Raw genomic sequence first — 16,744 nt, 5'->3', positions numbered from 1 at the left:
ATTTTGAAGAACATTTAAATAATCCAAAGAACCTTTTTCAATATACAAAGAACTTTGAAATGGAAAGAATCCATGGATGTTCTTCACGGAACCATAATTGCCAATTAAGAACCTTTATTTTTAAGAGTGCAATGCTATAATTATACTACATACATTCTCAGAAAAAGGAACAAAAGCTGTCCTTGTGGTGGTACCCTTTCAAAAGGCACACCTTTGTGCCTAAAGAGCGCATGTTAGTACCTCATAGTTACATATTGGTACCAAAAGTGTACATAAAGAAGACTGTAAAGGAAATAAAATGAATTGTTGTTTCAATTTTTAAAAAGTGTTTGTGCTGCTATTATTTAAGTTTGTTATATTATTGATATAACTGTATTAAGTGACAACTTGGATATTAAAGTTATCTCAGCAAGTTCAATCTAGGGAAGTTACTCTAATGATACAAACATTTTAAGCACTTGAAATTTGCACTTGAAAAAATACTGTTGTTATGCTGTCATAGATTCATGATTGCACATCAGCAGCACACACAGGAAACCAGTTCATTTCCTTTGTGAAACAAAAGTGAAGTGTGAAAAGTTCCAGAGATCCACATCTTATTGTTTTAAGTCATTTTTTAAGTTCAGGTCTGTTCAAACCCTAAAAGCTCTAGATTTAGATGTTTCCTTACAGACAACACAAGAGTATTTTTAACCATTTTAAGAATAAAAAGCATGAAATAAAAATAACTTACATGACACTGTAATACTCTCACTTATGTGTTTGCTGACAGGATTGTGTGCCTCGCATGAGTACGGTTTATTCTCCTGTACTTGAGTAGATGACAAGAACACCTGAGAGTTTTTGTCATTCTGGATAATTTTGTCTTCTTTATACCAGGATAGAGTCAGATCTTCTCTTTTTCCGATGTCACAGGAGAGAGTCGCTTTCCCATCATTTGTGCAACTTATATTTACAGTAGGTTTAGGGGCCTTTTCTGTTTCAGAAACATGGTGGTTATTTACTATACTGTAACTATAGAAATATACAGTCTGATTTTGTTATTATTATTGTGTTGGAAAGGTAGAAATATTTGTCATCTTACCATATACTTTAATTTCCACTTCTCCTTTAACAATCTCTGTACCTTCAGCATTAGATGCGGTGAATGTATATTTGCCCGTGTCATTCAGACTAACACTTGAAAATCTCAATGATCCATCTTCTTCCATAGATACACCTTCAGATATTTCTCTGATAGTCCCACCTTTCCAGCGAAGAATGTAGCCGTTTCTGTCATGGATCCATCTTATCTCAGGTGGTTTCACATTGTTTGTTGTTGTCAGCTTAATGATGCAGGACGTTCCCACTAGCAGATCTGTTTTACATTCCTCTGTTGAGACTATAATAAATAAAATCATATTAGTATTTAATAAAACCCAACAGGGTTCAACTGCTCATATGTGGTTCACTATGAGGAAAAACAGAGAATTAATAATTCTCATGGTGGGTTTCTTTTTAAAAGTCAATTTCGCTTCAGACACTAACTTTAGACAACACAGTTCAATATTATATTCACCATAAAAAAAGTTAATTTAACACACACTGACTCCTATAACAACAACAGGATCTTTCATCACACTGTACGGGGTAAGTTGTCACAAATGGGGATTTGCGCAAGTCCCTTTTAAATCAGAGCTTAAACAGTAAAATTATTATAAAAACAGCTGAAAGGTAAAAGGTAACTTAGAAATACCAAACCAATGTAATGACCAACAGAAGTTAAAGCTGTGTAAAATTACAACACATATGTCCTGACCTGACATTTATATATCTGTAAAGAAACTGTTCTGAGTTCAAATGTGCGTTTGTTATTTATACTTAGTGTGTTTCTCTTGTGTTCCTCTGTTTATCCTACAGATTGTTAGCAAAAATAATATGATTATAATTTAATACTGTTTTGAACTGATGTTTGAAACCAACAAATCAGTGCTTGATAAAACAAGACTCAAAATAGTTCCTGAAATACAGACTTTGTGCTGAACTATGAAAATAAAGTGAATTTCAGCAGCGATAGAAAAAACATGTTGGGTCCCCAAAGAACCTTTCAGTCAAAAGCTCTTAAAATAACCATTTCTTTTTTGTGAAATGGAAATATTCCATCGATGTTTAAATGTTCTTCACAGAAACATAAATGCCAATAAAGAATATTTATTGTAACACTATAATTTGATTACTTATCTAAATGTTTTACTTTCTGTGAGTGTCTTCTATTAAAGGCCGAACAAACAAACACTCATTGCAGCAGTTTGCATGTAAACCTCATATTTGCATTTAAAAGTGTCCAAAAATTACAGTAAATTTTAAGTAATTAAAATTAAAATTAAAGTAATTAAGTAAATTTTTTCAAGTGGTCAGTATAAAAGTGCATGTGTTGCTTTAAGAACATTAACTATGGCCTTAATATTTTTTTCTGAAAATGTAGATGTTATAATATGATTTATAATATTGAATTGGTATAAAATAATGCAGTATGCATGAAAAGAAAAGTTAATATGGATGACTATTCTTAATATCCTTTGATCACAACTTTTGATCTCAACTACAAAATATATAGCCAATATAAAATATATAAATATATATATATATATATATATATATATATATATATATATATAAGAAAAACGGCTTCACCTCAGTCTATTAACATTTCTATGAAGTCAGATCCTACCAGAGAGTGCAGCGAAGCCACAGAGGAATAACAATAACAGATTGTCTTTGCAGTTCATTGCTCTTGTGCAAAAGGATCAAGTGATGTGAGTCTGGCCAGAGCATGTACAGGGAGTGTTCGCTCAGACCACGCCTCCCGACATGTTGCACATGATGCACTGGCTTGCAGATGCAACGGCTGTCAGTTGAGTTTCAGTTTACAGGTGAAACTCGAAAAATTAGAATATCGTGCAAAAGATAATGTATTTCAGTAATTCAAATTAAAAGGTGAAAGTAATATACTGTATTTAGTATATATAACTATACATATGCATGATTATAATTTTCAGAAGGCCAACATTTCTGTATATAAAATCCCTTTTTTAACTGATTTCATGTAATATTCTAATTTTGAATTTGGGGTTTTCATAAGCTGTAATCCATAATCATTAAAATTATAACAAATAAAGGCTTAAAATATCTCACTTTGCATGTAATGCGTCTATAATATATTAGTTTCACCTTCTAAGTTGAATTACTGAAATAAATGAACTTTTGCACGATATTCTAATTTTTCGAGTTTCACCTGTATAAATTAAGCTTCAGATTGTGTTTGTGTGCGTCGGTAACCACAAGTATGTTACAATTATATCAGATAAGTTAATATTAGTTATTTATGGTCGAGTTTACAGTCAGTGACAGCCTTTATGGAAGCAGATCAGTCTCATTATTAATTCATGCAAAAAACTTGATTCACATATGGGTAGACAATTTCACATGCATGAAACAAAATTCATTTGCACAAAAAAAAAATTCATGTGCGTGAAAAAAATATATATATTCACAAAAATCAATAAACATAGACAGCACAAAAAACTTTGAATGCTTAAAATTTACGAGTTCATCCTTGAATGTGAATGTGCAAATTGTCATTCACAATCACCTTGGATTTGTGAGTTTTTGTGACTTTCCTGGCAGCGCTCTCCTCCTACACTCATTGATCAGTGGTACTCTTTAGCCAATCAGATTTAAGCTTATCAATCGACCAATCAGCATCATGTGAGGGAGTGCCTACCTGTATGGTACATCATCAGCTTTCGACCACAGTTGATTGGTTCGTTTCGGTGTGTTTACTGAAGTTAAAAATCAATTTAAGCAATAGATTATTAACTGCTGTTTAGTCCACATGTAATAAACATTTATTTTTAGTATTTATGGATTTTCATGTCCTGTCCACCACACATTCAACTGATGATGATGATAATGTAATGACGTGCATATATAGGAGACATCTGTTTTGTTTTAAGCTGCATATATTATGTACACTCAAAAAAATAATATTTTGGCTTTAATTAACTTTTTTATGTAAACAGGTTCCACATAACTGGGTTACGTTAAACAAACATAATTTGTTCATGTAACTTCAACAATGGAATTAAGTTATATTAAGCGACCCAATTAAACTCTGAGCTGGGTGTTAAATGAACACTGAAGCAGTCTTAAAGTTAATGAGATAATTAAGTGAATAATTGAGTGATGATTGAGCATTATTGAAGACACCTGATGATAACAAGCAGAATCACTGAAGGAGAAAACCGGAATTTTAGGTCACCATTATGGAGATCATTGTTTGTTTTAGTTGGGCTCTTGACCCTCATATCATTAACTTTAGAATTCGTTTAGCTGCTGTATCTGAGTTATTACAGCCAGATGAACAAATAAAAAAGCTGATCTGATGGTGTTGTTATGTTTTGATTATTTCACAATCATTTGACCTGAACTGGTATAGAACCCAATTTCTGAGTTAAGTTTACCTTATGGATTATAGCAGCACTGCCATTGTAGAGCATATCATTTGTAGCCTTTTCAATGAAATCCAAATGATCAAATCAATAAAAAAAAAGAAACTCTTAAAAAAACATTTGTATGCAGGCACACACAGACATCAAGAATTAGCGTATGAATCTCAGCAATTGTGACAAACAGTTCACCTCTGAACATAAGCTCATTGTTTTTTCATGCAGCAATGCATGATGGGAGCCATGGATGAGTTTTGATTGGTGGCACCCAGAATGCACTGCAACATGCTTTATAATTGTCACTATTGTTGATATTCACAGTCTGATTCTTGATGTCTGTGTATGATGTTCTTAATGTCTACATAAACTATTTTTTTTGATTCTTTTTGTTTATTTTTTATTGATTTGATTATTTGGATTTCGTTAAAAAGGCTAAAAATAGTATGCTCTACAATGACAGTGCTGCTTTAATCCATAAGGTAAACTTAACTCAGAAATTGGGTTCTATATGAGTTCATTGAATCGGGTCAAATGATTGTGATATACATTTAAATGACGCTTTTATCCAAAGCGACTTACAATTGCTATATTTCAAAGGTCGCACGCCTCTGGAGCAACTAGGGGTTAAGTGTCTTGCTCAGGGACACATTGGTGTCTCACAGTGGATTCGAACCCAGGTCTCTCACAACAAAGGCATGTGTCTTATCCACTGCGCCATCACCACCACGATTATGATATAACGATATGATGTAACGATTATGTTAAAACATAACCAACACCATCAGATCACCTTTTCTATTTGTTCATATTGCTGTTATAACTCATGTACAGCAGCCAAACAAAATCTAAAGTTAATGATGTGAGGGTCAAGAGCCCAAACACTGATCACCATAATGGTGACTTTAATTTTTTTTCTCCTTCAGTGATTCTAATTGTTCAGGTGTCTTCAATAATGCTCAATAATCACTCAATTATTCACTTAATTATCTCATTAACTTTAACACTGCTTCAACGTAACCAAGTTATGTGCAGCCTGTCGACATAAAAAAGTTAATTAAAGCCAACATATCAGAACCTGTTGACATGAAAAATTTAATTAAAGCCAACATATCAGAACCTGATGACATAAAAAAGTTAATTGAAGCCAACATATTTATTTGAGTGTTATATGAACAAATTATGTTTGTTTAACATAACCCAGTTATGTGCAGCCTGTTGACATAAAAAAGTTAATTTATGTAACCTGTTGACATAAAAAATTTAATTAAAGCCAACATATCATTTTATTGTTTCAGATTTCGGAGAAAGCTGATGAATGAAGTTGCAGACAGCAGTTCTGTGATCTTACCATTCCTACTGTAATTCTTTCAAAACAGTTTAGTTGCAAGACATCCATTTTGAGAATTGTTTCAACAAGAGGTCGAAAGTGATGCATTGTTACTGTATTCATTTGTCTCCTGCTGACTTTATATACACGCTCTAGAAATAAAGACCTGCTATGCATGTGTTATGAACCCAGTATGGGTCATATTTGTGGGTTGTGTGTGTTTCTTTCTGTTTGGTTTGCAGGATGGAGTTAGAGTGAGTAACGTCATTATTGACTAAGGAGTTACACCTGTGTTGGAGCTGATGCCGGCAATTAAAAGCAGTTCCCTTCAGCTGTGACGGGGCGTGCTCTCCCATCCTCGTGCCATTTGTGTCTTGGAGTCCGTTGTTTGTTTGTTTTCCGTCTCGTCTCCTTCTCATTTAATTATTCTTACTGTAATAAATGTTATTCTTTTGAGCAATATCCAACATGTTGTCTCCTTCTTTGTCGCAGCTTGCGAGCCGGCCGTGACAAATGGGGGCTCGTCCGTTCTTTAACGTTTGAAAATTCCAGTTGTATTTCGACATGATTTGGAAGCGCTTTGTTTTTGTTTTTTTGCGTTCGGTTATTATGTAAGTAAATCGGCGTGTTGATTAACCGAATGTAAAATTGTAAGATTGTTTGTTTAGCACTATTGTTTGGGATGTTTTTATACATCGTACTTTGAAGGAAATACGCGTTGGGTTTGTTTTTGACAACGGAATGTGTGGAGTGCTGTATCTGTAATTTGGCTGTTCCATCCTGTTTTTGTAGGAGGTAAGTGATTTTTGCAGATCCTGTTGTGGGAGCAATATTTAACAATATATGTGTTCCCTGGTTAGGTTTAGCTGCTCATTCCCTTTTGGAACGAGTGGATGTAATGTAACTTTTTTTATTTTTGTGTGGCGACCGTGAGTAGAGCAGTTGTCTCGGGTCCATATCCATGATATGAGTGAGTCGCCAGCGTGCTGGTTGCTTTTCTTCGTATTAGTGGGAGTTGGTGCTTAAAATACCCCTCACCAGTAACCACATGAAGATTATAGGGTTGAGTTAGTTAGATTTTAGAGGGAACTATTTTATTCCTCCTGCTGGGATTTGTAAAAACACTTTTTTTCTATTTGTAACGTGCATTTAAGGTGGAAAGATGTCTAATCTAGTCGAAGAGTTTATTAGTTCTCCTTTCGAAGGTTTGCTTGATCCGTGTACAAAAGATCAGTTAATCGAAATTGCGGATCATTACGAAATTGAACTTGGAGATAAGAGGTTAAAGGATAGTACAATTAGAGAGGTACTTAAAACAAAACTAATAAAAAAGGCTGTATTGTTTGAAATTTCCGATACAGCTACCACCTCTCAAGTTAAACCTCATGTCGGCTCTTTAACTTTTGAACAACAGGAACGATTATTGTTGTTACAGCTTGAACAGGAACGTTTGAAATTGGAAGTAGAGCGTGAGAAAACTAGAAATGAACAGACTAATGTTGAGCTGCAGAAATATCGCCTGGAAATAATAAGAGAAGGTGGACTAAATGGTTCAACTGATGCTTTGCATGGTGCTCAAGTGTTTGACACTGCTGGGAATTTGAGGTTAATGCCTAAGTTTAACGAGCGAGACCCAGATACCTTTTTTATATTGTTTGAACGAATAGCGGAGCCAAGAGGTTGGCCTAGTAAGGAACGTACACTGCTTTTACAATGTGTGCTCACAGGCAGGGCTCAAAAAGCTTATTCTGCCCTGTCACTCTCGGACTGCAATGATTACGATATCGTTAAAGCGGCTGTTTTAAAAGCTTATGAGTTAGTACCAGAAGCGTACCGACAAAAATTTAGAACATTTTCTAAGGGTGTGAAGGAGGCTCATGTTGAGTTTGCTAGAGAGCTAAGTACAGCATTTAGTCGCTGGTATATGGCATCTGAGGTAACTACATTTGAAGAGTTGACTAACTTAATTGTGCTTGAACAGTTTAAGAACTCTGTTCCTGCTCGAATAGCAACATACATAAATGAGCAGAAAGCTGAAACAACTGCTAAAGCTGCTGAATTGGCTGATGACTATATTTTAACGCACAAGAGTAGTTTTGAGTTTCGGGAAAGGGATGATATTTTTGAAGATAAAGTAGATCACATGCCCAAGGATTCATCTCTGATCTGTAATTATTGTTGTGGTAAAGGCCATTGGAAAAATGAGTGCCCTGTATTTAAAGGTAAGAGTAAAGGAGGAAAAGTTCTTCCTCTTAAACCAGCAGGCCTTGTGGCACCATTGTTGAATTCTGTTAGCTTGTCTTCTGAAGGATCTCCTACAGCAGTTAACCAGTTAAAGGATGGAGATTATGCACCTTTTATTACTTACGGGCACGTGTCGCTTGTTGGTAAAGAGACAAATGTGCCAGTAACGATACTGAGGGACACGGGAGCATCGGAGTCCTTTATTTTGCAGGATGTGCTGCCATTTTCCTCTGTGAGTGATACCGAGACTAGTGTTCTTATTAGAGGAATTGGGTTCAATATCCTATCTGTCCCATTACATAAAATTATGTTGTCATCTGAACTTGTGAATGGAGAAGTGGTGATTGGAGTGCGTCCATCGTTACCAGTGGAGGGGGTGGATATCATTCTGGGAAATAATTTGGCAGGGGGTAGGGTTTGGCCTGTTACCTTTTCACCTCCTGTGGTTTCATCTTTTCCCCTTCCAGGTCCTGATGAGAGCAACAAGAAGTTTCCACAGGTATTTACTGCTTGTGCTGTAACTCGATCCATGACCTCTGCACAGCCAAGGTTAACATCTGATTCTTTGGGTAGACCAGCATTTTCCTTGCCTGATGATTTTTCTGTTTCCTCTTCTGATTTAATCCAGGAGCAGAAACTTGATTCTTCTCTCCATACATTGTTTGAGAGTTTGATGTCTTCTGATGAAATTAGGCATGTTGCTCAGGGTTATCTTTTGCAGGATGGAATGTTGGTGAAGAAATGGATTCCTCATGGAAGTGACTTTGCTGGGGATCCTATCATGCAGGTGGTAGTTCCAGAGAAATATCGATCATTGGTGTTGGAGATTTCTCATGATAAACTTGCTGGACATTTAGGGGTAAGAAAGACTTATGACAGAATCCTTCGTCATTTTTTTTTTGGCCTAAATTGAAGAAGGATGTGTCAAAGTATATCAAGACATGTCATACCTGTCAACTAACAGGCAAGCCGAATCAGAAGATCAAACCTGCTCCACTGTTTCCTTTTCCTGCTGTTAGTCCACCTTTTGAGCACTTGATTATTGATTGTGTAGGCCCACTGCCTAGATCAAAATCGGGTAGTATTTATTTGCTCACTGTGATGTGTGCATCGACTCGGTACCCTGCAGCCTATCCCCTCCGTACGATCACTGCAAAATCGGTGGTGAAGGCCTTGACTCAATTCATTTCTATTTTTGGCATTCCAAAGATTGTGCAAAGTGATCAAGGTTCTAATTTTACGTCTCATTTGTTTTCACAGGTTTTGAAACTGTTGCACATTAAGCACAATAAAGCTAGTGCTTATCATGCTCAAAGCCAAGGGGCTTTGGAGCGTTTCCATCAGACGCTGAAGTCCCTGCTGCATGCTTATTGTACAGAGCTGGGGGGTGATTGGGAGCAGGCATTGCCGTGGTTGATGTTGTCAGCGCGTGAGGTGAGCCAGGAAAGTACTCATTTTAGTCCCAATGATTTGGTGTTTGGGCACACCGTTTGGGGACCACTGGCTGTGCTCCGCGATAACCGGACTGAAGGTACACCGCCTCAGAATTTGTTAAGTTATGTGAACGACTTTAAGCGCAGATTGTATGAAGCAGGTAAGATGGCAAGAGAACAATTGCATTCTTCGCAGGGACGTATGAAGTCACTTTACGATCGGCGAACTGAGAAACAACAATTTATGCCTGGTGATCAAGTGTTGGCTCTGTTACCTGTGGAGGGCTCACCATTTTAAGCTCGGTTTACTGGTCCGTATGTAGTGGTGAAACAAGTTACTGACTTAAATTATCTTATTGCCACCCCAGAGAGAAGGAAGTCAACACAGCTGTGTCATATTAATTTGTTGAAGCCTTATTATTGTCGTTCTCCTAAAGCGTTAGAGACCAGAACAGATGTGAAACCTGTACTGGTAGTTGAGAGTATTACACCTGTTCCTTTGGAAGAGGAAATTGATGAAGGGGTTTCTTTCCCCGAGGATACGGTGCTGTTGGGACGTCTTAAAAATTCAGAGACTCTGAAAAATTTGTATAAAATGTTGATCCATTTAACAGAGAGTGAACGTACCGACTTGACTGCTATTATGAATCATCATATCTCTTTATTTGGTGATGTACCTTCGTGTACACAATGGGTGGAGCACGATATTGATGTTGGGGACGCTGAGCCCATTCGCCAACATTTTTATTGTGTGTCCCCAAATAAACTCTTACATCTGTCTGCTGAAGTTCAATATATGCTAGATCATGACTTTGCACGGCCATCATTTTCCAGCTGGGCATCCCCCTGCTTACTTGTCAATAAATCTGATGGATTATTATCGGTTTTGTACCGATTATAGGAAGGTAAATAAAGTGACGAAGCCAGACTCCTTTCCACTTCCTCGTCTTGAGGATTGTGTTGATCGGGTTGGGGCGGCGAAATTTGTAAGTAAGTTCGATCTGCTCAAGGGCTACTGTCAGGTTCCGTTGACCCAAAGGGCTCAGGAGATCTCTTCCTTTATTACATCTGAGGGGTAATTTCTTATAATGTTATGAGTTTTGGTCTCAGAAATGCGCCTGCAACGTTTCAGCGACTTATGAATAGGGTTGTTTCTGGATTGGAGGGAGTCGCGGTTTATTTAGACGATGTGGTGGTTTTTAGTGATTCATGGGAGCAGCACATGAGTCGCATTGCAGATTTGTTCTCCCGTTTTGTTGAGGCTGGTCTGACGGTCAATTTGGCCAAATTTGCCAAGGCCACCGTGGCTTACTTGGATAAGGTCGTTGGACAGGGTTGTGTGCGTCCAGTTCGGGCCAAGGTTGAGGCTATTGATCTCTTTCCTTCTCCTTCCACCAAAAAGGAATTGATGCGTTTTTTGGGGTTAGTGGGTTACTACCGGGGATTTTGTAGGAATTTTTCCACCGTGGTAGCCCCACTCACTGATTTGCTAAAGGCAAAAGCCGATTTTATCTGGACTTCTGTCTATCAGGAAGCTTTTGAGGCAGCTAAATCACTGCTCACTTCCGCTCCCGTGTTAGCAGCTCCCAAATTTGACCGCCCTTTTAGGTTGTGTGTGGATGCTAGCAACGTGGGTGCGGGAGCTGTACTGTTACAAGCTAACGATCAGGGGATTCACCGTTCCGTGAGTTATTTTTCAAAGAAGTTTTCTTCTTATCAGTTAAATTATTCGGTGATTGAGAAAGAGGCGTTAGCGCCTCCTAACTGTTTATGAACGATGTTTTGTCTTGCTTTCCTTTACTCTCTTAAATTGCTTCTACAGGGCCCGTAGTTGCTGAGGAAATTGGGGGTAAGATGAAGTTGGTGTTATACAGTAATGTGGGGGGTTATCGGGTGAAGGGTTTAGGTTGGGTTTCATAAGTGTAAACCCTTTTCTATTGGGGAGGGTGTTATGAACCCAGTATGGGTCATATTTGTGGGTTGTGTGTGTTTCTTTCTGTTTGGTTTGCAGGATGGAGTTAGAGTGAGTGACGTCATTATTGACTAAGGAGTTACACCTGTGTTGGAGCTGATTCCGGCAATTGAAAGCAGTTCCCTTCAGCTGTGACGGGGTGCGCTCTCCCATCCTCGTGCCATTTGTGTCTTGGAGTCCGTTGTTTGTTTGTTTTCCGTCTCGTCTCCTTCTCATTTAATTATTCTTACTGTAATAAATGTTATTCTTTTGAGCAATATCCAACGTGTTGTCTCCTTTGCCGCGGCTTGTGAGCTGGCCGTAACACATGCATTATTAAAAGATTCAAAGACAGATAAATTTGATGTATAAGTTTTAATAATTTGAAAGATTCTGAATCCTTTGGGAATAAAATATGTATATAAATGACTTGGTCATGATTAATGTTCCTGTTACATAATGAAGATCATGAACTGACAATCTTAAGTATGAAGCACGACATTTAGTACAGAGAAATATACGTCTCTTCCATAGTTGTGATATCCAGTCAGTCGTCTTTGCTTGTAAAGTAGATACATGTTTATGGCCAAATGATGAGTGCAATACATCAGGTGAAAAGTAAACAAAAAAAAGTGTTCAATCCACTTTCTCACTTTCTCCAGACACTTTCTCTGTCAGGATATATCAGATTTTGGTCTGAGCAGTCAAAACCAAGTAAAAGAGGTGTAGACAGAGGACGCAGGAGATTAAGTGATGCTATTTGAATTAAGTTTACTGAGTAATCTTAGTTGCATGATCTTAATTGCCTCTCTATGATAAGTATACCTTTGTCTGATCAGCATAAAATCAGATTTGCCTGTTTTACCAGGCAAAGTAAAATTAATGCTTCACAACATTGTCCTGTGACACCAAAAACCTTGAGATGACAATACAGCACAAAACATAAGGAAATTCATATTGAATATATTGGTAAAATTTTACAATAAGGTTAATTAGTTAACATAGTTAATTGATTAACCTAACATGAACTAACGATGAGCAACATTTGTTGCTGTGTTTGTTAATCTTTGTTAACGTTATAGTTTATACAAATACTGCTGTTCATTGTTAGTTCACACTGCATTAACTAATGTTAACAGGATTTTAATAAAGTATTAGTAAATGTTGAAATTAACATTCACGAAAAATAATAAACGCTGTACACGTGCAGTTCATTATAAGTTCATGTTAACTAATGTTAAAGGGATAGTTCACCCAAAAATGAAAATTCTGTCAGTATTTACTCACCCTCATGTTGTTCCAACCCCGTAAGACCTTCGTTCATTTTCAGAACACGAATTAAGATATTTTTGATGAAATCGGAGAGCTGGATCACTCCCCCATACTCCTCCATAGGCTTCAAAAGGATTGAAACTTGCCGGCCTCGAAAAGTTATTAAAGACATCGTTAAAATAGTCCAAATGACTACAGTGGCTCAATCTTAAGTTTATCAAGCGACGAGAATACTTTTTGTGCGAAAAACAAAACAAAAATAACGATTTTATTTCAACTATACATTTCCTTCTCTGTTGGCCTCTAGTCAGTTAACTTAGTGTAATAGCATTCAAAGGTTTTAGTGGCCCTCTTATGAGCGCAACGTTCGCCGTTTCATTGCTTCGTGTGCTATCTGCGCTCAGACTAAATCTAGTAATTCTCCTCCGGCCGGTCTGCTTCGTCCTCTCCCGTTACCTTCTCGCCCGTGGTCACACATCGCTTTGGATTTTATCACCGGTCTTCCCCCTTCTGAGGGGAACACCGTGATACTTACTGTCGTCGACCGTTTTTCTAAGACCGCTCGTTTCATCCCATTACCCAAACTCCCTTCTGCTAAGGAGACGGCCCAAATTGTCGTCCCCAATTCTCTTCCTTGTGGTCCCCAATTCTCTTCCTTATTTTGGAAGGAGTTTTGTCGTCTGATTGGTGCTTTGGCGACTCTCTCCTCCGGTTTTCACCCACAGACCAATGGCCAGGCCGAACGAGCTAACCAGACTATCGGTCGTATTCTCCGCAGCCTCTCGTTTCGCAATCCTGCTTCCTGGTCAGAGCAGCTCCCCTGGGCTGAGTACGCCTTTAATTCCGCGCCTTCATCCGCTACTGGGTTATCTCCTTTTCAGTGTTGTCTTGGTTACCAGCCCCCGCTCTTCTCCTCGCAAGACTCAGACTCTAAGTTACGTCCGTCCAAACCTTTATACAGCGTGCTAAACGCACTTGTAGAGGAGTGAGGTCTGCTCTTTGCAAGTCCCGATCTCGTACCCGACGTTTCGCTAATAGGCGTCGAGTCAAGAGCCCTCGTTATTCTGTGGGACAGAGGGTTTGGCTGTCCACAGCTAATCTTCCTCTCCAATCCTCTTCGCGTAAGCTGGCACCCAAATTTATCGGTCCATTCCGTATCCTTGAAATTCTTAGTCCTGTCTCAGTCAAACTTAAATTGCTCGCTAACCTTTGGCGCATTCATCCTGTCTTCCATGTGTCCTGTATTAAGCCCGTTATTCCCGCCCCTCCTCGTCCTGTCACTTCTCCTATCCGAGTAGAGGGCGCGCCGGTCTATAGGGTTCGCAAGATTCTTGACGTCCGCCCTCGAGGTCGTGGTCTTCAGTTTCTGGTGGATTGGGAGGGTTACGGTCCTGAGGAGAGAAGTTGGATTCCATCCCGGGACGTCCTGGACCGCTCGCTGATCGATGACTTCTACCGCTCCCGCCAGTCTTCCTCCTCAGTTGCGCCAGGGGGCGCTCCTTGATGGGGGGGGGGGGGGGGGGGGGCGTTGGGGGTATTACTGTCATGATCCTGGTATCCTTCTCTTTTACTCTGCCTCCCTCTCCTGGTCATACTCCTTATTTCATCCTCTTACACACTCTCATTCACACTCATTATAACATTCACCTCCAGCCGTTTCTCACTATCCCATCTCTCCTCCCTCTTCTCTGCACCTGTTTCCCACTTTCTCTGATTCTACTCCCTATTTCTAGGCTTACCTTTTCCTTTGTCAGATTATTGCCAAATGCTGTGTTTCTACCTGCTCGTTGATCCAGTAGTGTTGCATCCTGTCCTGTCTTGTCTTGTCTCGTCTCCTGCCAGAATTATTCTGATGACATTGTTTCCCCGCCTCTGCTTTATCCAACCTCAGCAAACGTGAGTGGTCATCGGTTTGGCGTTTCCTACACAGCTCTTTCTCAGACGCAGCCAGTCTCTGCCATCTGGGATTCCTGTTTTTGCCACGTATTTCTGTTTCATTAACTGAGAGACTTTCTGTTACATTTTCCAAAGACTGTCTTCTGTTGAAGTTTTGCCAAGCGGCCACCTGAGTTGTTTCTACTGAACTAATATTAAAGATTTTCAGTGTACCTTTGCGTTTGGGTCTTCTCTTCATCCACCTGACAAATTCGTGTTCCGAAGATGAACGAAGGTCTTACGGGGTTGGAACAACATGAGGGTGAGTAAATACTGACAGAATTTTAATTTTTGGGTGAACTAACCCTTTAAGTAATGAAACCTTATTGTAAAGTGTTACCAATATATAAAGACATTAATACATAAATATAAAGTATAAAAGAGAATAAAGAAACAACATGAATTAAGATGTTTGTGACTGCTATCCAGATGTCATGCCAAAGGTGCGTAAATCCTGAAAAATGCAGGTAAACAACAAGTGTAATAATATAACAACATACACAAATTGCACAACATAGCAAATAAACAATGGGTGCTCATAAAAATAGGTCTATTCACTATTTAAAGAACAATCTCGATGAGCCCAAGGCTAAGAGAGCTAGGGTGGGTATTGGCCACACAGATGATTGTTTTACAATCATTAGCGTGATTGTAACTGGAAGAGAGCTGTCTGTACCTGCAGCTAAAATACAACAAAATCAGCATCATTCTTCTTCCTTTTTGACACAATATGGGACATCTGATTACCACAGCACTTGCTTACGTCAGTTAATAGTTCATAAACTATTGATTCAACTGATCTCTATCTTCTTAAAGGATAATTCCGGTATTTAACACCTTGAGTCTGTTTTTGTAGTTTGTTAAAAAAACTACAAACAGTTGGTAAAAAACGAACAGTTTTGAAAACAATCGTTAAGGGTTGTTTTAAGGACATTTTTGTGCATGCCCGTCGACAGCCACTCTGAAGCGGTCAAAGGCGATTCTAAAATAGTCAAAAAGTCGAGACACGACCCATTTTCAAAATTTCTGTGTCCAACACTCTAGTTCATCCAAAACAAACTACAAAACAGACTCAAGGTGTTAAATACCGGAATTATCCTTTAAACTTCAGTAAACACACAGAAACGAACCGATCAACTGCACATACCTCTGCTCAGCCATGAACGTGCAGGTAGGCACGCCCTCACGTGTTGCTGATTGGTCGATTCATAAGCTTAAATCTGATTGGCTAAAGAGTACCACTGATCAGTGTAGGAGGAGAGCGCTGCCAGGAAAACCTCAAAAACACACACACAAATCCAAGGTGATTCACACGTGAATGACGATTTGCACATTCACATTCAAGGATAAACTTGTAAATTTTAAAATTTCAAAGTTTTTTGTGCACAGTTATATATCTACGAATTGTGTTTTCCATTTATGAAATGTATTTTATGAATATATAATTTTATTTTGCGCATGTGAATTGATTATTGTGAATATATATTTTTTTTTCACGCATGTGAATTTTTTTTTTTGTGCACATGAATTGTTTCATGCATGTGAAATTGTCTACGCATATGTGAATCAAGTTTTATACATGAATTAATAATGAGACTGATCTGCTTCCATAGCCTTTGTCGCTGTTGTATGTAGCTTGTATGGCATTCTTATTGTATTTCACTTTTCAGGACATATTTAGCACTGTTTATTTAAGTGACTAGGGAGAGTTATTAGCCTCAATTGTGTTATGTTATTTTAACATCGATGTTTAGTTCCTTTCATTTAGAACCACACCTGTAAAAATCATAAGAAATAGTGCCTGTGCATCTGTATTTCAAAGTAGGCTATATTCTAAATCTTTCAACAAATATCCCTGCCTCCCGTGTACTGACTAGACAACCCATATTGGTGACTAATTTTCGTAACCAGTAGAGCCCCAGTACAGCTCTTCTGAACACAGCAAATGTTCCAGAACCTTTTTCACAATCAACTGGAGGAAATCCACAAGTATCAGCAGAGCCGCAGTTTCAGAAGCAGAAGTGATGGGCGGGAATTCAATTTCTTTTGCTAAATATAAGCTGTTTTCACATGGATTTTGATCGGATCTATGTCT

At 38.3% G+C, this 16,744-nt stretch overlaps 1 protein-coding gene across 2 annotated transcripts in view; it reads right to left on the bottom strand.

Annotated features, from left to right (window-relative positions):
• LOC143714310 (T-lymphocyte surface antigen Ly-9-like) overlaps nucleotides 1–2,778 on the bottom strand; it is a 122,208-nt gene extending 119,430 nt beyond the window's left edge. For both annotated transcript variants that reach the window (XM_077205460.1, XM_077205461.1), the window contains exon 1: nucleotides 2,711–2,778. In XM_077205460.1, coding sequence (XP_077061575.1) covers nucleotides 2,711–2,768 — 58 coding nt within the window. In that variant the 5' untranslated portion in view covers nucleotides 2,769–2,778. The remainder of the gene's footprint in view (nucleotides 1–2,710) is intronic.
• Between the last annotated feature and the right edge of the window lie 13,966 nt (nucleotides 2,779–16,744).

Source organism: Siphateles boraxobius, unplaced genomic scaffold (genome assembly GCF_051911475.1).
Source record: "Siphateles boraxobius isolate OS27281-9 unplaced genomic scaffold, OSU_SipBor_1 53, whole genome shotgun sequence".
Classification (NCBI taxonomy): Eukaryota; Metazoa; Chordata; class Actinopteri; order Cypriniformes; family Leuciscidae; genus Siphateles; species Siphateles boraxobius.
This window is presented reverse-complemented; position numbering and strand designations above follow the sequence as displayed.